This window comes from Harpegnathos saltator, unplaced genomic scaffold, assembly GCF_003227715.2.
Source record: "Harpegnathos saltator strain DR-91 unplaced genomic scaffold, Hsal_v8.6 scaffold594, whole genome shotgun sequence".
Lineage (NCBI taxonomy): Eukaryota > Metazoa > Arthropoda > Insecta > Hymenoptera > Formicidae > Harpegnathos > Harpegnathos saltator.
This window is the reverse complement of record NW_020230420.1, coordinates 431,429-455,230: the sequence shown is the minus strand read 5'-3', so window position 1 is coordinate 455,230 and position 23,802 is coordinate 431,429. Positions and strand designations below refer to the sequence as shown.

Genomic DNA, 23,802 nt, shown 5'->3' with positions numbered 1-23,802 from the left:
TGGGACTATGAACAAGTGCCCAGAGTGCGGAAAGAGCGAGCGAAACGAGCAGTCTGTACCATCAGAGTAGTTGGATTAATAAGATACCGGATTCTTCCAGCAGATGACGCGAAGGCTGCAAAACGCGGCTACGTTCATGGCGCATCCACTGGAGTGCATGGCGCATACGAGCCGGAGGGCGATACTCAACTCGCGGCAAATAAAAGAAAATCAATGCCCGCGGCATCGTCATCCCCGTGCGCGAGGTGTGTCGAGGGCAACGAGGACGGTCTCGAACGACTTTGAACGTGGCTTCAGCACGTACAAAGCCACGCTAGTCGCACGAAGAGCAAGAACTGTCCACGAGGGTTACGCGGACTTCGCGGGCGGTAGAAGAAGAGGTGGTGCATCGGCCGATCGGCGGGATCGATTTCACGGCCGAATCGTATCCGTCGAACGGCATCGTACCTCTCGCACGAGCGATCGGGTGTCCTTTGCAATCATGATACTCGAAAACACCAGCGTCCATCGGCGACTTGGCAAACGCAGCAGAAGCGTTCGCAGCATGAACGTCCAACGGGAGCTGCGTGCGATATATCGGATCAGAGTCTGCAATCCCGATTAGACGTGATGATGACGTGCGGTGGAGCGGACCAGGTAAATTTTTGTTTTGTAAATATTTCCAACGACGCACCGACCTAGTTAGATAACAGTTAATAAACTTAATAAAGTCTGCGAATTGGATCGGCGAGATAATAGATCGCGGCAAGTAGTGCCGAGTAATGAGAGGTGTATTAATAGTAGCTACGAGGAGAGTGTTTATTTTAGCGTTAGAATCTCATGAAGCTAACTTTCGGAGAATAGATAAAGACGCATCTGTAACGTTCACGCCTCCGGGTTCGGTTTTTCTTTTTGATCGACCGGCACTGCGCTCTTGATCGTTCGCGACGATTCGGGTGCAGGAATCTATTAGGAGAAGGTGATCGTTGTTAATAATCGAAACCTGTGTGCGTGTGTGTGTGTGTGTGTGTGTAAAGTGACGCTTTATTTTTCTTAGCATGCGGCGACCGTATGTCGTCGCGTGATGTCCCACTGCTTGTTGTGGCGTATGGCTTTTGTTACGCTATCGTCGTTGTAGATTGATAGTTCGCATACACGAAATGGCTTTTACCCGCTGGACAATTAAAAAATAGTTTCATGCATCATAACGTGCAAGGCGTACATGAAATAACTACTCGGACACAAATTATATACAGATCTATGGATAGATGATTGTAACGGTGAATCGGACGGTCTCCAGAAACGGGAATTCGAGGCGAGCGTTGCCGGTGTATTCTGCTAGATTTAAAAGGCCGTGCCTTCGATGCGGTCTACGGCTGCTGGTCGCAAGAACGTCTACAAAAACGCGTCGCGTCGCGTCGCGTTATCTCTAACGCGGCACCTAAGAACTCGGCTGCGGGTCGAGGCGCGAGAACAAAGCAGCGGTGTTTCTTTATTGATTCGGTCGCATATCACGAGGACAAGGCGTATGTTGAGACGAATTTCCTTTTCCTTTATGAGAGGAGCGGGGGTCGCCGTGGGTTTATAGCGTTCAAAGGCGCGATGCGTTTTAGAGCGCGGACTTGCAATCGCCGGCCGCCGGGCCGTGCGGCCGGAGCTCCCTGTTGGTAGTGACGAAGCTCTATGCGGCCGTGCCCCTGCCTTCTCAGAGTCCTATATGAAGTAGAGAGAAAAAAGAAAACATAATTACGAGAACGTTTCGGAAAACACACCGGAGCAACGACAAACTCGCCGTTCGATCTCTAAATCGCCATGACAGAGAGTAATCGCGGTTGCCGACGACTGCGGCCTGGTAGATTACTCACCCTGTTTTTGATTCTCTGGAGGCTCTCTGAAGATACTCTGTGACACTTCTGGGGAAGCACGATCCGAGAAGACTAATCCCTGGTTGAATTTCATCGGGATTATATACCCGTGATTCTGCATCCTCGGTTTCTTCCGGTCATAATTCGTGGATTATCCCGATTATCATCGGGATTAATCGTGAGGATGCGGCGGTCGCCGATTATTTTTTTCGGCGATGCCGCGAATTCGGCTCGGCGGCTGATCTTTCCCGAGCGTTATAGCCTGGTGTTCGACTAATGGTCGGCTGATGGTGAGCGCTTTCAGGCGCGGTGGTAGCGCGATGCGGTGGGGGGCGCGCCCTCAGCTGACTGCCGCGTGATGTCTAGCGGCAGTCAGCGTAACGAGCAAAAAGTTTTAATCGTTACACATCAATAAAAATGTATTAGAACACAGTCTAATATAATAAAAAGAGACAGAGAGAAAGGGAGGGCGAGGGGAAAAGCGGAAAAATTGTAACATACATAGACACGTGAACGATATATATTGGATACGTAAAAAAAAAAGTAGAGCACACACGGGTACGAAGTATAAAGAAGGAGGGTCCCTAAGGCCTGTTTTCGGCACCCTTCAAAATTGGACCAAAATGGCTGGAATCACTTCCTTATACTCTTGGAAGTAATATTTAGTCAATTCCAGCCTAAAGCTAGCTCCATTCCAGCCTAGAGCCGGAAATATTTAGAGTGTATACTTCAAGTATAGATGGTGCATCAGCGCGCCCGTATCAAGCATTTATTTGAAAAACTAAGCGTTTCTGAGAAAAATATTTCAGATAAAAGTTGTATGGTTTCAAGGGGGACATAAGATGGTGTCATTGGTTTGACCTTGGATAGTCATTTGAAGGTCACGTGAATGTCGATTTCAATATTTTACCATATATATAGGGGTATATAGAACCCCCTATTTTTACATATCTTGTTACTTATCTCGAGAGCTTTCCAAAACACTTATAACTAAGTCATTTTTCATTAAGTACTTTGCGAGCTATGAGGCTTCTTACAGATAGATTTGTAGAAACGTTACTTAAGGAGATCCGAGATTGAAATCATATTATTTATTCTTGTTGATTCTCCACACGTGAACAGTAAAACCTCAAGATGTCGCCACCTTTTTTTTGCGATATACAAAAGTCGAATATTAAGCATTTTCTCAGATCTGATTTTTCATAAATAATTTTTTATTCTTGTATCATTTTCTTTATTTTATTTTTTTTATTGGTTAATATTCATACAATCGGGATATTTTTAATATGTATGTAATTGCAAATAAAATTTCGCAACAGTGGACATTTTACTTTTAAATGCTCTTATGTCCGTTTTGAAGCTCGATTAGTTTATAAAATGGTAAACAATATATTTTAATATAAACAGATGTATCTTACATTGTTGTTTTTTCTTCTACGGTTGTACGGAATTGCATCATGTTGCGATTTTGCGTAGTTTTACAGAATATACTGAAAGAAAAAGAATAGAGAGAGCAAACAGGTTAAGCAGGTGTTATGACCGAAGTATTTTGTTGCGGTGAGTCGGCGAGTTCTCTTGTGTAATTTGATCTCGCGGTTTGAGCTGAAGAGGATTTATATCGTCACGTTTAGCCCTAAACTTGGCAATGTATTGCAAACGACAACAATTCTATTTTTCGCTGTTTATATAGTAGTCGTAGATTATAAAACGTAAATCTGAAGAATATGTGCGCGAGTGGTAATATACTTGAGGTCACGATGGAGGATCGAAGTTCGCAATGAAATCAATTGAAAATATTTTGCGCATGATATCAATTTTCTTTACTTCTTGTTGCTCGGAACATGCTAATCTTTGTGTGATTTTACATATTCGTAATTAAACTAATTAATAAACAGCGATTTACGATATGATCGTATCGCTTTACTTTGGCAAGTGAATATCGTAATGTTGCTATATTATAATTCAGCAAAAAGAACGTGGAAATAATAATATCTATTTACGTGCAATATACATATGCATTATATATATATTTTATTTCATTGATATATACAAAACAAATTATCGAATTTCTTTCTCTTTCTCTTCGTTGGGGGATATTCGCTATAAATTAGTTAAACAAAAAATATCTTGAATGTTAAGCAAAGGAATTTAAACATGTAAGGAACGATAATCAGGATATTAGCAATTTATAGAAATTCAAGGGCTGCTGCACGCATTTAAACGCGCGCGCGCGTGTGTGTGTAACATCGTTCTAATTTTGGTGCATAGGCGTCTCTCTCTCTCTCTCTCTCTCTCTCTCTTTCTCTCTATCTATCTATCTATCTATCTATCTATCTATCTATCTATCTATCTATCTATCTCTCTCTTTCCATGAGAGTTCTCGAAATTACGTTATATCATTTTTCACAAAATCTGGAAATAATAATCTACGGCGCTAATGATTTCGCGAGCATTATTTTACACTCTGAACGTAAAACCTAAATATAGTTTGCGTTTATCGCAAGTAATATCACGCGCATAATTACGCATGGAGTGAGGTACTGTAAATAAGCAATTATCGCAAAGAAAAAAGACAGAAGAGTATGAATCGAACGAAGAATATAAACGCGCGCTGAAACGTTGATAAGCCGACTATTTTAATTTTGCAACTGAATAAGAAGCGTATCAGTGATTACGTATCGGAGGATTGCCCGATCGAATCATCGGTCGTCTTTTCGCTCTATTTGACTAATTTTCCCGAATTTTCTGAAAGCTTCACGCGGTGTCAAAAACACGACACTATTTTTATACATTGCGCCAAGATAAGATTACCCGGTCTTCCTGCAATCGTCGAAATCCTGTCGCGATAAGAGTTAACGACTAACCACGATTCTGGTTGCAAATGTCTTCCACGAATTTCGATCGGGATTGTTTAACCGTCAGTGAACGAATTAATGCAGCGCAATACGTTTATCATCCATGCTTGCAGCGCCGCGGAATTTCGCATTGTAACTTTCCGGCACGAGCACCGCCGCTCGCGATAATTAAGGCGTATGAAATCTCGGAAGCTCGTTTTCTGCATTAGACGAGATATTGTTTATCGCCACTTCGAAGTATATTTCCATTCGTGTTACATATATCTGCGAGAAATTAGGATCGAATAGTCGTGGCGATAATAATCGTGTACATTTTTTTTTGCGAACATGCATTGTTTTGATAACTCGACTGTTAATCAAAGTTCATTCTAGTTATCGCACTTGATAACCTTGTGAGATATTTGGGAAGAGAGCAAAGATATCCGGCCGCTATCACTCTCCCCCTCTCCCTTCTTTTTCTCTTTCACTCTCTTTTTCTTTCTCTTCCATTTGGCTCGTTCAAACGAGCACGGATGACTCAATTCGCGCGCGGTTGCGATGTCTCCCTAAAAAAAAAGAGAAATATTCAAGTCACTCTTCTTGCGTAACGCGTCATTTTCCCGCAAAAGTGTCGAATAAATCATCAATTGTTTCGCGGTGGTTACACAAGACTTGCACATCCTGAGTCATCAATCGCATCGACGACTTTGTCTCGCGTGTTCTCTTCATCGAAATATTCCATTTGTTTTAGAAGAGTCTAATTGCGAAATATTAAGTTAATCTGCAGGAAGTTCATCTCTCCTTTCCCCCCTCACTTTCTGTTTCTCTCCATCACATGACGGAATCGGATACATATTGCGGAAAAAACCACAAGCCTTTATCTCGTATAAGATATGTCGCATTTTTGCGTTCTACAGTATCGTTTTGAAAGAGTCGGTACGTTCGCTCTGCATGTCATTATTAAATTCATCTCGCGTCTCGAGCTTTGGACTGCGGCTAATATCACCGCCGGTTCAATCATACCCAAAACGAAAAGCTGCGATATCGAAAAACCATTGAATTGCGTAATAAGCTCGAATTTCCTCTGCGCTTCGTTGCGGGGAAAAGTGGGGCGTGCGGCGGTGATGCTTCTTAACTTTGCGTCGCGTCGCGGCTATCTTTTTATTGATGTCATATAAGTAGCGTGGATCGATAAGCACGTTTCACGCATGTGAACGTAACACATTGAAATGAGATATTCGCGACACTATGTAACAACTATGTACAACACTATGTAACTCGGTAAGATCGCATTGACAATGTGACTTACTTTTCCTCTCTCTCTCTCTCTTTTTTTTTCTTCCCTCTCTCTTACACTTATTGTAACTTTGTCATTATTTTATCATAATGACACATTGACTATATAATAAATATCGACCGTATCGACACACATACACGTATCTTTTGTATGTCCTGAAATTGTCGGGATATAAACTATGTCCTTTTACCTGAACTAGGATACACATCTTAGAGCAAACCGAGTGCATAATTTAGCATTAAAGGAAAAAATGACAGAGCTCCTGTGCAGCTAAAAAATTCTAGTTGGTTTAATTCAAATAAAAAGAAAAGACTTCTATCTCTTCACATGACAAAACAGTCTTTTTCACTATGCAGTACAAGCCGCCCGTAGGGATTAACAGTTTGGTAACGCAACAATGTTAACAACTGTCAAGCACGCACCAGGACGAGTTTAAATTAATAAAAACCTTCCGCGCTGCCGCCGCCGCCGGTGCAGTTTTAACGTATCACCATGATGACGATCGCGATGATCGCGTGCCGATAGAGGTGATCTTTCGCGTGCGAAGTCGACTATGCAGAAGGTGCGTTGCGCCGCTCCGCTCCGCGCCGCCGGTGGCGGTGGCATTCATCGCACGCGTGGCCTTCGCGCGGTTACGCGACGTCCGCATCCGCGGGAAAAGCGAGCGTGCGTGACGTGCACGTTTCAGTACGACGCCGACCGTCGCCGGGTGAGCAGCTGTGGGTTAGTGTCGCGCTTTGCGAAAAAAAGAAACGGAAGAGAGGGATAAAGGGGGAGAGGGAGACAGAAGAACCGGTCAATCGAGGGACGTTGAGTTCGCGCGCGATCCAATAATCGACTTGGCATCGACCGAGAAGACACGCGTTCCGCCGAGCGGAAGAAAAATCGGAGCGAGCGCTAGTCAGGACTCGTACACACGATGTATGTATTCATTATAAGTTTCCGTTCTCCTTTATTTTCCCTCATACCTGCCTCCTTCTCTTCTCTTCTCGCTCCGTTTCAAGTGTCACGCCGCGCGCACGCGATTCCTCGCCGCTCGCGTGAAGACATTCACACCGCGACTAGCAATTTAACCGGCTTCGCTCATTGATCCGATCCACAATTGTGACGTGCTCGTCGCAATACCGAAGGTGGTACAAAGTGACAGCGCGATTGACGGTCAGAAAATAAAAGGGAAGCGTGGTAAAAGCACGACGACGGCGGTGTCGCGCGTGTCGCGCGGAGACTTTCTATCCTCGCCGCGGGAAATGCGTTATGTGGAATTGTATTTCAGGAACGTCGAGCATCCCGTCGATCCTTTCGGATTCTGCTCCAAATAGCGTCATGGCGATCGTGTGCGAATCTATATTTAACGTCTCTCTCTCTCTCTCTCTCTCTCTCTTTCGCTCCTGCTTTTTAGCGCTTATTAAATTCCATTCTTCTCCTTATTTATACGCACTGGAAGTAATCCCCGGTTTCTCGTCAATGAGGCATTTTCCCGGAAAATGACGGTACCTCGCCGTACAATTTTACGATTGCACAGTCTCGCCGAAGGCGTTACACGTGGTAAAACGCGCGACGCGCTGGAGGAAATTCTCCTTTGTTATTCCCGGCTCGACGTCGTAATATCGGCAATTGTTACTCCTAAGTAACGAACGCTTTTATCGAACAACGGCGCACCGTATCGATCATACCATGTCTCTTAATCCACACGCGGGGCGTCCGCCCAGTCTGCATTATCGGCATTCGCTTCAGATAAATTCGCATTTGCGAAGTCATTCTCGTCACGTGCATTTTTACGGCACGAACGTGAATGACGTAATTGCCGGAGCAATGAATGGAGCGACGTTTAATCCGACAGTTGTACACCTTGCGACTTCGCAGGAAAGCTCCTGCGTTTCGCAACGTAACGGGCAAATCAACCTGCCTATCGAGCCTATCGGGCTGGAAATACAACGTTGAATTCGCACGGTTGAATTCACGACTGCGTCGCACGCAAGTGAGGAATGCATTGGCGTTGAGATGGAAGCTAATTAACTTATTTTCCACTTCACGTTATGACGTGCAAATGATGCCAGTTGAAAGTACTCGTTGCGCTTATCGATATTAAATGTCGAAGTCACGTGTAGATACTGCGTTATATGGACGTTGAATGTTGAAATTGACATTTCATCAAACAACGTAACGCACATCGATGAGAGCGAGAGCGCATCTGCGCCATCTCTTTTTCGCCGAAATTCGAAGATAGAAAATGACATTGCGTGTCTCTGATCGTAATTTCGCCTCGATCTCGTGTCGCAAGATGAGCCAACGACCGGCCAACGGCGTGAAGTTACCACCTGAACGGTATAATTTGATTGCGCACGTATTTCTATACGTCGAGAAGCGTCGACGGAACTTGCGACTATTCCCACGAGCGAGAAATATTCCTCCGGAGACACTCGATATGGCCTTTTCGCCATCAGCTTCGCGTCAAGGCCCTAATTTGTCGCGTACGATCTCGATCGACTTCTCGTATCGAGCTGTGGTATTGTCGCGCGGACTATCGGCGTGACACTCTCGCAGGTGCGAACGTGCGGTGACTTGCAAAAAGTAGAGAGATCCCAAGCTCAAGAGTTCCGGCTTATCAGATTTGTTGCGCGAAATTTAATTAATTTCCGAATTCTCGATATTCTCCCTCTTCCCCCCCCCAACACTCTGCATATCTCAATTTATGCTCGCGATAAGTAGAGACCGCATATAACCGCCTACTCATACTAATTGCCGATAACATTTGTGACCGTGGCCGCATTAAGAGCAAAAGGGAGAGAAAGGGAGCAAGATACTTTTCTTGAGGCGAAAAAAGAGCATGAAATCAAATTTCTATGAATAATCCGATGCTACTGGATTTTTATCAGTTACATTAAAAAGATACGAGCGAAAGGAAACTTTGATAATCCAAAATTTAATAATCTTCTTACTATTTATCGTGATCGCGATAAATCATCTCTATATTGTTTTATCTCAAGCCGGATATTCGTGATATGAAGAATAAGAACAGTTTTAAGATAAAGATACGATATTTAATCAAATCAAATTATCAGTTTGCATATCTGATACATGTATATTTGTAATTGATCAAAGTGTAACTTGAGCAACGTGAGGCCGTGAACGCAGGTTGTGAATCATGCCGTATCATGCTCCAAAATTATAGAGATACGATGCTACAATTTCTACGTCGCAGAAAAGCCGAATGTAACTGCAGGTATTACATAACAGTATTGATATCATGCAAAGACGAAATGTGAGCGTGTAGCTCCTCAGCCGTTCAGTGGAATTCCCGACGACACCCGGATTTCTTCATTTGCATCGGGAGAACGTTTCGTAAATCTCTTTGCAGTGATACTCGACGATCGAAATTGACAGAAATAAGAAACAAAAAAAAGCTACGTCGTCGAGGAGCTCGTTGAGGCACGTTATAAAACCGACTCAAGGATCAAAGATGACGCGAAACGGCAGTTGGAATTATTATCGAACACTTCACGAGGATTATAGACGGTGACTTTGTCATTTCGTTCCTCCTCCTCCGTCCTCCTGTGGCCTATTAAAATTGCCGACGAACGCGGTCGGTGCGCGTTAATTGTAATTTCACGCATGAGCGGTGCAGACGAAACAACAAAACCTGCGACCTCGACTAATGAACGTAAAGACTCTACCAGCACCATGAAGTTGTCGCGCCGAGTTTATATTTGTTAACCCGCAATAACGCAGGTTAAATACAAGGGATAATTGAGACACCGAATAAGAGCGGGCGCTATGACTCGTGCACTCGTCTGGCAAAATTTAATAGTCACACGACAGAGAGAGAGAGAGAGAGAGAGAGGGGGAGTATTTTCGCGGATGCAACATCTCTCGCTTGTGTTTTCCTCGGCGAACATTCACGTGTTAGATTTGTCGTCCTTTCTGCTATATTAATCAATTTAAATCACTGTCATCGCGATGACATTTGCCGCCACGTGCGTGACTGGCGATCCGCTCGCGTATCTTTGGCGCATATATTCTTCATTTCCACCGTTCGATTCGCGCTTCGCAAAAACCGTAAAATATGTCGTACGTCGTTATTAACGATCTCGTCGATCAAAATGACTGGTCGACGCTCATTAGCGGCTCGCGACGAGACAAGGCGAGATGAGGCCACGTGTCATGAAAATACGAGGAGACTCTGTTTATCTGCTCGTATTATTATTTTCTTCGTTGCACTTGCATTATCCAAAAAGAGATAAGACAAACTTGATAATGCGATCGTATGTCAAAGAATGACATTGCATTCAGACACGTCGTTAATCTCCTATTTCCGCACAACATCTGTCATCATCGGCGACTACGTTCGATTCGCACATCGTCTCTAAGGTCGCCTATGACGTCGGAAGACGCCGAATTCGTGTAACAGGTAATCTCCCGCGATTCGAATATCCCCGACGTCTTTGTCCGTGCCAAGACTCGCCGATTGCCGAATATAACCCACTTTATCGATCTCAATCGGTATTCTCTCAACGACGACGCGACCAGCCGTGTCTCGTCTCCTTAAATTCATCATTTCGTTTCGAAATATTTTTGTGTACTTCTCACAAATGACAAGGATGTACCTCACCGAAGGCAACGTCTTTGAGACGTGGGCAAATATTGTAGCTCGTGAAACTCTCGCGAATTTCTTAAATGAGAAAACGGAAGAGCCCTCTTGAGAGAGAGAGAGAGAGAGAGAGAGAGAGAGAGAGAGAGAGGGGGGGGGGAGAGATATGGCATCCGCTAAATTTCTACCACTTCAGTGATAGGGAGAAAAAAAAGAGTCGTAATATCGTAATTACAATCGCAGGATATGTAACGACGTTTATGATAAAAAGCAGCCGTTTAGATAAAAAGTAATTTCGCTAATCCGAGGTAGTGTCTCGGCTCACATCTTGGCTGATCCAAAACACTTGTTCTCGAGACCGAAATTATAATTCTCTGGACTGCGGTCAAAAAGTCGGCCGGTGAAGTTGCTCCAACTTCGTTGCTGACTCATCTCGAGTTAGACCGCTGGACCGCGCGCCTCTTTTTTTGCTTCATCTCATCCCTCTGGAATTCGACGTACATAAGCGTGAGAGGAAGATAGAGAGAAGTAGAGGGAGGAGGAGGGAGCAGACCGGTATACGATCTGTGTGATACATTGCTCGGTATTTGCAAAGAAACCTGTAGTGTATTTACAGCAGATTGCAGATTGCGTACGAAGGCAGAAAAATCGACTCGGTCGATATTTACGGAACATTCTGTACAAATTTGCATGTCTATCTGTTCATCTTTTTGGGGATACCGAATACACATATTTGTATTTTTACATGCGTCCAATATATTTATTTATTTATTTTCCTTTATTCGAACATCGTCGACGAAGGTACAGGCGAATAGCACAGTACACAAAACGTTCACGACGAAATTCTACAGGAGAGAGAAAAACCTCCCGTCACGCAATCCCACGGGTCCAAACGTTATAGTTATATCGTTTTAATCCAATCATATTTTTATGATTTCGACAAGTCGTCCTTGAAGAGAACGCTCACGCAAATTCTGCACGATACTTACATATAACATGCCTGAAAGCGCGATCGTGAATTTTCAAAGCGGAAAAAGTATTGATGCGGCGACATTTATGAATTCGATTTGAATATAAACGTCGCGAAGTATGACGAGGAATTACAGTATGATTCAACTGTTCCGCGCGTGCCAGAGAGAGAGAGAGAGAGACATCGTCGAGGCGTTTCGTAGCAAAATTAATGAATTACTGATCGGCAAACCTATCTAAATGAATTTCGCTGGAGTGTCTCGAAGCTGCAACGGTGAGTAAACATCGATTAAGAGTAACAGATGTTGTCAGAGGTTTCGCTGATACTCGAATCACTGAATGGGATATATAAGTTTTCGTTGTTAAAACGCAGCTGTCGCGACCGACATTGTAAATGTACCATCATGTATCGCAGATTTAACAAAAATTATCTCAATTATCTTTGCCTATCGTTAACTGTTTTTCAAGTTCAATGCACATACGTTGTTTTTCATGGTTTTATATCAAATTGCAAGATAACATCGCAGCACTAATAGTCATGAAAAGGAGCTTCACACAATTCGCATTTGCCAGTATTTGTACTCGGTTTCTTATGTAGGGGTATTCGGTACGTCGTCTACTTAACGCAGCAAATCCTCCAATATGTTATTTTCATACGCACAAGCGTGCAATCTAACTGACGCTCTTTTCACGCATTTCTCAGCGCTTTAAATCGCGGTCATTTAACACGTCCGAAAGCATCCGATCCAAAAGTCATAATTGGATTTTTTATTTATTATTTATTTAATTAATTTTTTTAAATATTTAATTGAATAATAATAATTGAATAAATAAAAAATAATAAAATTACATGTTGGACTAACACGTCCAAATGTATCCGATTCAAGAATCATAATTGAATTTGTTGTGTATTTATCTAATTAATTTATTTAAAAAAATATTTAATTGAATAATAATAATGGAATTTTGACGCAATTATATTGTAATTTTACTTATAATTCAGTAGCATGTACATTCATCAGCATGTTGAACGGCGCGATTTAAAGCGGCGAGAAATCTGCGAGAAAAGCCTCGGCCAAAATGACACGCTTGGTTTTAACATGAATTGCGGTGTTAAAGTTTCTCTTCTTCTTGCACTGTAAATTCTGCGCGACGGTGCGTAAGACGAGCATATCGAGCGAATCGTGACCGGTTGACCCCAACGAGACACCGTTTTGTGCTTATACATATCTCACAAAAAGAGGCATTCAGGCGACTATCGATTGAGCTTGCGATCGTTAATACGTAGCGTCCTTACATCTCCCGCGGCCTTAACGGACTTTCGCGACGGAGCGAGCTACCGACGAGTGTAACATCGCTCTCCCGCGCAAGGGGTATTTCTTTTTTTTAATGAATGATTATCGCGATATTTCCAGGGGGAGGAGCGAATTTTTCACTATCGCGCTGCCTCCATCGGTTCGATTCTCTCACGTGAGATACGGCGCATACAATGGAGCCATTTTCCTCACGGTGACGCAGTACGAGTGTACGCAAACCGGTCGCGAATATTTGTACATACTCTGAATAATGGCATTGTCGGCCGGGGACCTTGCTCATACTCAGTCACTGTCAACTATGCTCGATCGATATCGGTCATACTATCGCCCGCTGACTCGTTGTGCTGTAATTTTTTTCGATAAACCTTGTGAGATAAGACATCTACGTATCCTCTATTATGCCTGGTCTACAATATGTTGTAAGTTGTAAGCCTTGAAGTAAGAACTGACCAATCATAGCCGATTATTTTTATAATAATCGACTGATTCGCCAATTTTTACGGCTTACAACTTACGACACTGAGTCTTCGCTCGACAACTGTACGTTTGTGACAGGGTTCAAATGAATTCAGAACATATCCTGAATTTGTTTAAAGAAATTTGATGCTCGCGATGAAAAATTCGCTGACACGCAAACTTATGAAGCACCCGGAACAGCTGACGTTTATTCATAAGGAAACGCCGCATTTCTCCGCGTGCGTGAACTCGCGCATTCCTCGCAGCATAGTTTTATCTTTCTTATCATCTCATCGGACATATTCACGATATCAGGTACACATTGCGACAGCTGACGTTACCGTTTCCTTCGTAGATGTTTATCTCGACGATGCAATCTTGGGGGTCGAACAATCGTTAATTCTCTCTCCTTCCGATGATCCTCGCAAAGTGTGTGTGATGCTGCTATTTTTAACCATAAGATTACTTCGCGACGAAAGTGGATCGTGAGGCGCGCGCGTGATACGAATTAACGAGACGTCCCTTTCGATTATTCGCGGAGCGGATTATTTCGAGCAGAAGCGACGAGGGTAATGACGAGGGATCGAGCGGTCGAGGATAAATCGATCTCGATCGTGCCCCGCGTCATCCATTAACTCTGCTGTTCCCGACGCTTTCTACACTTTCCCGCAATAAGTCATCCGTACAGACACGACGCGTAGAGACGAGTAGAACTTTCATTTCCTCGTGATTCGATTACTTCTTCATCAGCATTGCAAATTTATTCTATCTCTCCATTTATCTGCTTATATTTATATTTTTACACAGTTTTGTCTTGTACTTTAAGCAGCGACTTGACTTGTCACTTTGGATTCTCCTTCTCCACTAATTTTTCCTGTCCGCTCCGCCTATGCGGAACTAGATCGTTCTCAACGGCCGATCGACGACGATGATTTTTTCTCCGATTTATGTCACGGTAATTGTACCGGGCAGACTGGTCGAGCGTTAGAGGGTAGGAAACGCGCCGTGACGTGAAGGCCATTGACGAACGAAGGTTACCACTTTTACTTTTTAGCCGACAGCTTCTACACGTCGTTTATCTTCGGGATGTTGCGCGCTCCAAATGATTCATAAATTACTCGTCGTAACGCAACGCACATCGGCGAAGATGAGATGGTAACGTTTATTAGGACGTCTTATGTATCAGACGTTGCGATATTATGAAAGAAAAGTTATTCATACACACACACACACATCTCAGTTTATCTTATCAGTTCCTCATACGCTTCTTTTGTGATTACGTAGAAAATCTTCGATAACGACGTATTTCGTTTGTTTTTCTTTTCGCACGGACGATAGATGACATTGACGACAATGTGTGTAGGATATGTAATATTTATATGCCGTTAAAAATGAATCAATTATTATGAGAATCACGTGTGTGAATTCGTCGTTGTTGATGAAATCCGTATGTACAAGGAAGGTACATCGCGGGCGTTCTTTCCGTCCTGTCTCGTTAAGCATGCACGCGTGCAACATCGTGCGATTGTATCTGCACGAGCGAAAAAGGAAAAAGGAAAAGTGAACGAGTCCGCACACGCGCGCCTTCATTATTATATAATGATCTCGGCCGCGTCTCCGCAAATTGCGAGGAATGTTGAAACTTTGTCCGCAATTAGAGATTAGACGCAGCGTGAATAAAAATGACAGGCGCCGCGGTATTTCATTACTCCGTAATTGCGCGCCCGCGAGCTGCATTAATGTGCTGCGACATTATGCAACTGTGTTTTTGCAGCGAAGTAATTTCTCACTTCTTCAACAAAGTAATCTCCCGGCTGCAATCTGATGTGTTATTCTCGTTGCAGCGCTCGAGCGGACCGACGACCGGATTGCGGTGAATCTGTCTTGGGGAGATTCGTTCGTGTCGGACATACAAGGAGGAAAAATGCAAAACGAATATAAGATCGACGATAATGATGTCGTTTACAAGGATGTTGTAATTATAGGTGAGTACAAAGTATCTCTGCTTCGCCTTTTTGCGCCTTCATGACGAGAGGACGTTTTCTTTACTTACGAGGAGTTTCGAGAATTCACGACTAAAGACTAAAATCAAACATGTTTGCCGACCTTAACACTCTGACAATGTCGAAAACTGAGAGTCGACTTCATATTTACAATCTAACCTTCAGTACTTTTTTACGGAAGCTCTCGTCACGCGTTGTACGTCTAACAACGCGATAACCGAGATCGACGAATTTCTTATTCTCCGCTGGATCTCGGGCTTGATTAACGGCGAAATTAAAATCCATGCGCTATTCAGAGTAGTTGGATCATTTGATGTTTCCATCAGTTAGAGTGGTTCATTCATTGTTACTTAACTCAACCAATTTAATCCAACCTAATTCAACCAAGTCTTAAGTATAATAATAAATAAAATAAAGGTGTAAAATCAGTAAGTAAGTCCCTCGTTGTTGCGTATTGTAAAAAGTAAGGAAAAGCCTGCAAATCGGAAAAAGAAAAAATCGTATCGAGGGCGAACCGGATTTTATAAGTCTTATGGTTCTTCAGGAAACGGGCCCAGCGGAATATGCTTGTCGTACATGCTCGCTGGGAACTGGCCTTACTACACCGGCGAGCCTCATCCTGGCGACGACATGCTCACGGCGCGGCTGCACTTCAACGTAACGAACAGCAGCGAGGAAGAGGAGGAGGAAGAAGAGGAGAAGGATGAGGAGGAGGAAGATGCAAACGCCAACAAACGGCACCAGTACCTCGAAACCAGCGTCGTCCGGACGTCGCAGGAAGGTGGGCTGGCACGTAGCACGCGCAACAAGCTGGAGAGCTTGTCTTCCGGCATCGAGGGCAGGGGTGGCGGACGACCCTTGGCCCTCCTGATGGACCAATTGCAGCACCCATGCGTGGACGCCGGTCTGGACGTGCCGTCGTTGCTTGACTGGAGATCCGCTAGCGAATGTCCCGAGCACAGAGTCGTGGATCACGTAGTCCTTGGCAAGGGTCAACCTGGCGGCGCCTGGCAGGTACGCGAACGATACTTTCCTCTTCTCCCCTCTCTCTTTCTTTCTCTTTGTTTCCTTATTCGCGAGCGAGGCGTGCGTCAGATGCTACGCGCTTGTAAACGGGAAATTTTCTGCCGTGAAATAAAAACGAGGCCCGATATTCATAGTAGGGTATTAATAGAACGGCGAGGATAAAATTGCGATGATGCGAAAATGTGTGGAAAAGATTATGACGAAGTGTTTAAAAATTTATATTATACATAAGCGAGAATACATGATCGTGATTCCGGTAAACAACAATAGTACGTTACATCAATATTATAATTTCCCATTCAGTTATATAATTGCACATGTTGTGCCTAACAGTTACATTATTGAGTGAGAAATTAAAATAATGCTGATGTAATATTAATATTGTTTTACTGATGATATTCAACTTGTCATTAGTTTAATTATTGTCCGTCTTGCTTCTCGCTAGTCCATGGATCCTAACGTGCTAACCATCAGCCTGAGCCGATGGATGTCTCTCCCCGACTTGGATCTGAGACACTGGGAGAAACTCGTCGAGGCCGAGCAGTTGCAGAAGTCGATATTAACGGAGAGCGACGTGTGCGCGTACATGCGGCAGGAAAAACTCAACGTCTGCAAAACGGCCAGTCGAGTTTCCGTGGGCACTGTAGCCGCTTATTACAAGGACTACGTGCGCAGAAAAGGCCTGAAGCAATACTTCCGATGGTACGTACGTTGAAAGTGCCTGTACGAGCGGCGGCGAGCCCCGTTATCGACGTTAATGCGGACTTTCACGAGGCAATTTGTTGCAGCGGGACCACAGTTACTTCGGTAAGATCGAACTTGGATTCGCCCGAGAACAAAAGGGGCTATAACTGGATCGTGGATGGCTACGAAAACAAGAGCGGAAAGCGGTTTCGGTATCGGTGCAAAAGAGCAGTTCTCGCGACCGGCACGACCGATTTGTCGAATCAGCTGGGCGTCTCCGGGGAGAAGACGCACGATTGGGTGACGCACGATCTCAACGATCTCGAGACTCGCCTGGAACATATGTTTGACGAATATGGTACGTAGATGCGTTCAACTATATTGTAATAGTATTGTAATATTTATGATGTCCCATTAATGTATCTATGTACGGAGCGGTACCTGACAGTAAGTACAATATCCGTTGTGCGCTTATAGACTAGGTCAAACTGGACAAAGAAGATTGTTCTGCCCTTCGTTCGTTGCCAGTTGGCGAAAGCAGAAAGCTGAAGTATCGCCTTTACAAAGCTCGTCCACCGCATCATGCGCGATCTCTCATTTCGATCGCTTCTTCTAATTAATAACTCAAAATTTTACATGGTTGCAAAATGAGAGGGCTTACCTGTTCAGTTTGATTTAAGCTATATGCACGACAGCGTACTTATCGTCAGATATCGTATATTATATAGATATCGTATATTATGTAGATATCACACATATCTATATATGCATAGATATATGTAACACACCGATCAATCACCGAGGGAGAAAATCCAATTCAGCGATTTGTTCCTTCGCGAATCGCGTGATGTCCATTTGTGTATCTTATGCTCATTCACGAAATTACTAATTGCAGACGAGAGAACGGCCGACGAAGAAGAGCATCCCGTGTTAGTGGTAGGAGCCGGCTTGAGCGCGGCTGACGCGATCATGGCCGCGCGTTTTCGCGGCATCCCCGTGCTGCACGCATTCCGCAACTCGAAGAACGAATGGGGTACCGCGGTCAAGATAAGTAGCAGCTACGACCGACTGCAGTGGCTACCCAGTTCCATATATCCGGAGTACCACAAAGTGTACGAAATGATGGCCGACGGAGGCACAAATTATCCTCTATACAAGTCGCTGCCGGGATACACGCTCGTAAGTCTCGACGAGGATGATTCTGACGAAAGCCTCGACGCAAACCCCAGGAGGATGGCCACTCTATCTGCTCCGGATGGGCAGCTGCACACGTTCCAAGTGTCGACCGCGGCGATTCTCATCGGTAAGCTTGATATGGATTCTTGTTTCACGATAAGTTGGAATTAGATTTATTAAGAAAATCGAACGTTACTTTGTTGATTGATCCCGAAACTATTTTTCGCGGATTAGTCAATATCTTGATTTATTAATGGGATATTCTATTCCGAGAAGCTATTCTTATCTTGATATGGATTTTTCATCTGCGATAGATAAAAACCAAATTTATCAAGACAATCGAGCGTTGTTCTTAACTGATTCGAAGTTATTTTCCGTACTTGGATTAATCATTGTTTTGATCTCATCGGTTGAACACACTCTGTTTCAGGATACAAGCCCGACTTATCATATTTTGAAGGCAATGGTGTCGGACTGAGTAAAATCGCGGGCCGACTAATCGACAGCAAATCCAATCCGATCGAGATCGACGACATCACGTACGAGGTGACCAGATCACCGGTGAAGGGGCTTTACGCGTTGGGGCCTCTGGTCGGTGATAACTTTGTTCGCTTCGTTCTGGGTGGTGCTTTCGGGATTCTAGCACACATTTTGTGCACCACGAACACGTGAGAAATATGACAGCCGTTTACGAGAGCCGATCGTGTCTTAGCAAAATTGTATTGTATATAGACGTACCGAGACAATGAGAATCATGACTTTTACTGCTCAATTCACGTGAGTGCTGAAAGACTACTGTTTTAGCTCCTAACGTGCTACTAATACTGGCGGAAACGCTCGGTAAATCTGTTTGTATATACTGTTGAAGTTATTTTTATATTCCTTTTCACGTTACCGAGAGAGAACGACGGATTATTTAGCCTTCCTGGTACAGAAGGATTGCATAACGCAAGGATGATCCTATCATAGTAGGACTTATGGTAGTAGCCGCTATCGTCAATATGCTTAGACATGCGAGGCAGAGCATAACGATGATAGAAGACATGTTAACTGGGATGTGGGATCGGTGACTGTAGTGTCACGGCGTTTGTACCTGTTATCTGCACGAGGACCATAATCCATAACCGTACTGGGAAAGTCGAGTGTACATAATTACTTACGTTGTTTCGTCAAATAACCTCTTGGTGAAGGGAAAAGACCGAAAAGATCGTTACAATGTTTGCTCATGAGCGATAGCGATAGTGATAGTGATAGCGTACAAAGCTGCGGTAAAGAATGATATTTCAAATAACACTTCTCTATCTTCGATCTATTCGCACTTATAAATAACATTCCATTCGGCAGGTAAATTGCGTAAAAGAGAGCGATAGCAACACGAAATAGTTCACGCAATGTGTCATTTAATAGATATTATCGACGGATGCATTTCACGATTAATGAACTCTCGATTCATGGGTGCGTACTTTATACAAATACCACTTGTCGTAGAGTCGTATACGCAAACGGGTGGAAGTGCGATTTATATCGTAACGAGTTCTCCTTCGTGAGAAGAAAATACCAATCACGTTTACGATCGTATGAGTGATAAGACAAATCTCGTTTAAGTTTTGGTGTTACTCAGTGCGTATTTATAATTAATTGATGTTTGCCTCTTTACAATTACGTTAAATGCACACTCTCTTTCTTAAATGCTATTCGTATTGCAAATTCCTGACACAGCCGTAGGTAGAACGATCCAATCCGATATATCGTTTCATCCATTCCCGGACAACTGTTGCGAAGTTTGCAGTGCTACATGACTTCCTTCTTCAGTCTGATCCGTTTTATCTGCACACGAGAATTTTCAGACGCTCTGTGTATACGGATCAAAATGCTTTTAATCGTTTTCATCCTCGCAGGATTGTATTTATTCTTTCAGAGCAATTAAATCACACACATAGACACACAGTTGTGTTGGTTTAAACGCACAAATATTTTTAGCCACATGCGAATGAACATAAATATTCACGTTCATTCCTTCCAGCAGAAATCACGTGCGTAAATAACGGCGTGTCTCACCGAGTGATTGTCGTTAGTTTTGACACAGAATTTTCGATCTATCATGATATACCTCTGCATCTCTTATTAATAAGCTGTGATTACTTTAATGCGGTAGGCTAGTAACGCTCTTTTATTAATGTGAGATATACATCAGTAATAATGCCTTTTTAGTACAAAACGTTTTTTGTTTGACTTTCGTTTTATTAAAATGTTGAACTTGATGACGTTTATTTACACTTAATTTAGGAGCGGCGCACTTTATATCGTTTATAATTTACGCCATTCTATTTACAATGCGCGGTGTATAGTATATGGATGTGCAGTATGTGCGATATAATTTATAGGTCATATATTGTATATTGTATAAGATGCATTATACGAGACGTATTATAGTTAGTTCATACTGCTCCTAAATATGCATCCGGAAAGAAAGCGCTTTTCGTATCCTTCTTATATTTCAAACAAATTTTCATGTTGATATTTGATGATATCCTATGAAAAAACGAGAAATATTTTTTGTCTGTAACAAAAGCTTGTAACAATACTGTAACAAAAAGCCTAATATACTTAGATATATTACAACAAATTATATAATAATAGCGGTAGAACCGAATATAGTATTTAGTGAATACTATAAACATTATAGTACACATGAAGAATCAAGTGGACATTGTACATATTGATTTATAGCACAGTGACATATACGTAAGGTTTTTAGAAGTTTTATTGATACAAAAATTGATATACATATTATATACATATGTATCCTTAATATATACATGTGTGTGTGTGTGTGTGTGTGTGTTTGTGTGCGTATGTGTATATTGATATTAGTTAAATAATGATAGCGACAATGCATAAGTATGAACACAAAAATACTTAACACACAATCTGTGATAGGAGATGTAATGTTCAAGAAGGCGGTATATAAATGCAATGGAATAGTGGAGAAAATAAATAAATCAAATCTTGAATACACTGTACAGTATTAAATATATTTGTATATGTGTAAGTGTGTACACATACATTACTATACAATGTATTCAATATCTGATTTATTTATTTTCTTCTCTATTTATATATATTTACTACTGTACAACGTATTCAAGATTTGATTGATTCATTTTCTTTGCTATTTCATTGCATATCAAATATCAACATGAAATTAGATTGCGGAACAAGTTTAATATTTCTTAAAACGACTAATGCCACATTTACACACTGTTAAATATTCTTATCAGATTAATCGATGAATGGATTAAAATAGACATTTAAATACGCTGCTTTCATCATTGGCGTAACATTTGGAAAAAGTCACAGTCTTGAAAAATAGCTTTCCCATCATTGCAACAGGTTCTATAAAGATGCTTTATCTTATGGAACATGATGATAAATTGCACCAATAGGCGCGTTATGTGTCCCAATATTCCTTTACATTAATTTCAATTATGGATACTTATCTACGTCTTAAATATGATTAATAAAAAACTAAGAAATATAATAGCAGCCGCGAGAACCACAATGCAGTACAATTTCTTATTGGCCTTTTGATACGAATCGGCTTTCTTCAACTGTTTATAGCCTTCCTGCACTTGTACTTGCGTCTGTTCGATGTTGTAATCGATCCGGTCTAAAATAGTACCCTGATCCTCTACCATTACTGCAAGATCCTATTTTAGATATCCAAAATTATACACTTGATCACATCTTGCTATTATATAGCAATGAATAAAAAAGAAACTGTAAGTATCGAGGCAAAAGTAAGAGAATATTAATGTGCGATTTTACTTGCTGTAATATTACATCATTCATCGCAGGACGCGATGCGAAATAATATTGTACGTAACGTACCTTGAAAATATGCTTCAAATCTGCTATACTTTGAACTATACTGCCAATTTGCTCCTCCCTTTCCAACGCTAATTTCATCCTATCTTCAGGCTCCTCCAATTGTAACAAAACCGAGTCCTGTCTTCGCTCGTCTTTCGGCCAGTAATCGGCAGCAGCCTCGTTAGATTCTGCCAACCAGGAGTCTGTAGCTACATTGTCTAAGAGAGACTGGTCATCTGCGAAGAATTGGCTGTTTCTCTCTTCTCTCGACTTCACTTCTGCAAGGGGTTGTATCGCATACAAATGCAATGCAAATCATGCTGTAGTTAAACATCATCATTACAACGGTTCAAAATATTGTCCCTGGCGATTGCTTAATTCTGAAATACTTCACATTCAAAAGATTAAACCAAGTCCAAGATGCGTACGTGTTAAATAATGATTCTGTGCTGTTCTATACCGAAGACCTAACTCTTGTAAGGCAGACGAAAGAGCCATCACCGCGCTGGCAGCTAATCGACGTTCCGCAGGTTTCGTCTCGTGTCTACCAGCCGACTTGATTGTTTGTACTTGTCTATAGCCGTTGGAAAACGCACGCCCGATTTCCCGTGTAAGTTGTTCCATTTGTCTCTCTTCCTGTGGTACATTGTAAGGCATATCTCAAATCCCTCTATTTTAATTATCCTGATTTATGAAAATTATATTTAGTTAATACAATTGTTTTCTTTATAGACCATACTAACACATAATAATAGGGTTCTTCCAAGACCAGCTAGTAATGATTTATCATCTGACAATTGATTGTTTATTTAATAATCCTGAGAATTCACAAACCTGAGACGTGTCATCTAGAGTCGGCCTGGTAAGTTGCTTCGAGTGCATCTCGACCAGGCTCTCTATCTTCACTCGTAATCTGCTCAGGATGTACTGCGTCTCATCCAAGGAATCTGCCCACGCAGGTGGTGCTCCGCTGTCGGCGTTTATACCTCTCAGCTCGACACTATCGGATCCACCGGAGTCCGATTCCACCAACGCCACACGATCGGTGATGTTCTTAAAGATAAAACAGTTTCTGTAAATTTCTTTCATTTCTTGTGAAGAAAAAATTGTATATAGCTTGGTACAGTGATATAGTTTCGAATCAGCTAGGCAGATTAGACAGGTTAAGTTTGCACACACCTGTTCGGCATAGATGTGTTTAGTCTGAAGAGCATTATTTCGCATTAAAACAAACGGCTCGGTCAAATTTCTCGTGGCCATTTTTCGATAATTGTTCCCTCTATCAAAATGAGCACGTGAACACGATACAATTCATAATCGTTCCATCGTAAGTCGCGTCGGTGCAACGCACTGGCTCAGCTGTCATGTTCAAACAGCTGATCGCAACATCTGCTCCCGTTGTCTCCACTGATGTACACTCTCTGCACTTACGGTATTTTAAACGAATGGAATTTAATCGCACTTGGAAGGATGAAAAGTCAAGAATGTAGAAAAATATAGCTTAATTACATTAGGAAGAGAAAGAAAGAAAGAGAGAAATTTGTAATATTTGAAACGCAATGTATAATCAGAAAGGGTAATGTTATTTTCAAGTAGTACAACTTGCGATGGATTTTATTTTTACTAATTTTATTTTTCAGCAGACAGAACACATTATACTTCTGTACTATGATGTTTTATATTAACAAAATAATTAAACGTCCTAACTATGCAAGAACAATTGTAATATTGAAACATAT

The 23,802-nt window shown here is 42.3% G+C and overlaps 2 protein-coding genes across 4 annotated transcripts; one reads left to right on the top strand and one right to left on the bottom strand.

Moving 5' to 3' along the window:
* Positions 1-264: 264 nt before the first annotated feature.
* LOC105186285 (oxidative stress-induced growth inhibitor 2) lies at positions 265-21,511 on the top strand. Of its 3 annotated transcripts, none has more exons than XM_011146370.3 (7): positions 265-636; positions 15,149-15,289; positions 15,852-16,321; positions 16,779-17,035; positions 17,122-17,375; positions 17,913-18,320; positions 18,624-18,865. In XM_011146370.3, the coding sequence occupies exons 2-7, from the start codon at positions 15,229-15,231 to the stop codon at positions 18,863-18,865; spliced, it is 1,692 nt and encodes a 563-aa protein (XP_011144672.1). In that variant the 5' UTR covers positions 265-636; positions 15,149-15,228. The 3 variants fall into 3 exon arrangements, with proteins under 3 accessions (XP_011144672.1, XP_011144670.1, XP_019698422.1); XM_011146368.3 differs by lacking the exon at positions 265-636 and adding an exon at positions 6,599-6,896; XM_019842863.2 differs by lacking the exon at positions 265-636 and adding an exon at positions 10,717-11,806 and having other exon boundaries at positions 18,624-21,511.
* On the bottom strand, positions 21,058-23,554 carry Syx16 (syntaxin 16). The gene is made up of 5 exons (XM_011146367.3): positions 23,243-23,554; positions 22,898-23,116; positions 22,492-22,699; positions 22,085-22,341; positions 21,058-21,903 (listed from the first exon to the last, which is right to left on the bottom strand). The coding sequence occupies exons 1-5, from the start codon at positions 23,321-23,323 to the stop codon at positions 21,694-21,696; spliced, it is 975 nt and encodes a 324-aa protein (XP_011144669.1). The 5' UTR covers positions 23,324-23,554; the 3' UTR covers positions 21,058-21,693.
* Between the last annotated feature and the right edge of the window lie 248 nt (positions 23,555-23,802).

Coding starts and splice junctions, on each gene's coding strand:
- LOC105186285 (XM_019842863.2), top strand. CDS start 11,773: ATGAATTTCGCTGGAGTGTCTCGAAGCTGCAACG. Junction 17,376..17,912: donor ACATATGTTTGACGAATATG/GTACGTAGATGC, acceptor TACTAATTGCAG/ACGAGAGAACGGCCGACGAA. Junction 18,321..18,623: donor GACCGCGGCGATTCTCATCG/GTAAGCTTGATA, acceptor ACTCTGTTTCAG/GATACAAGCCCGACTTATCA.
- Syx16 (XM_011146367.3), bottom strand. CDS start 23,323: ATGGCCACGAGAAATTTGACCGAGCCGTTTGTTTTAATGCGAAATAAT. Junction 23,117..23,242: donor AACACATCTATGCCGAACAG/GTGTGTGCAAAC, acceptor TTTATCTTTAAG/AACATCACCGATCGTGTGGC. Junction 22,700..22,897: donor CTCTAGATGACACGTCTCAG/GTTTGTGAATTC, acceptor AATGTACCACAG/GAAGAGAGACAAATGGAACA.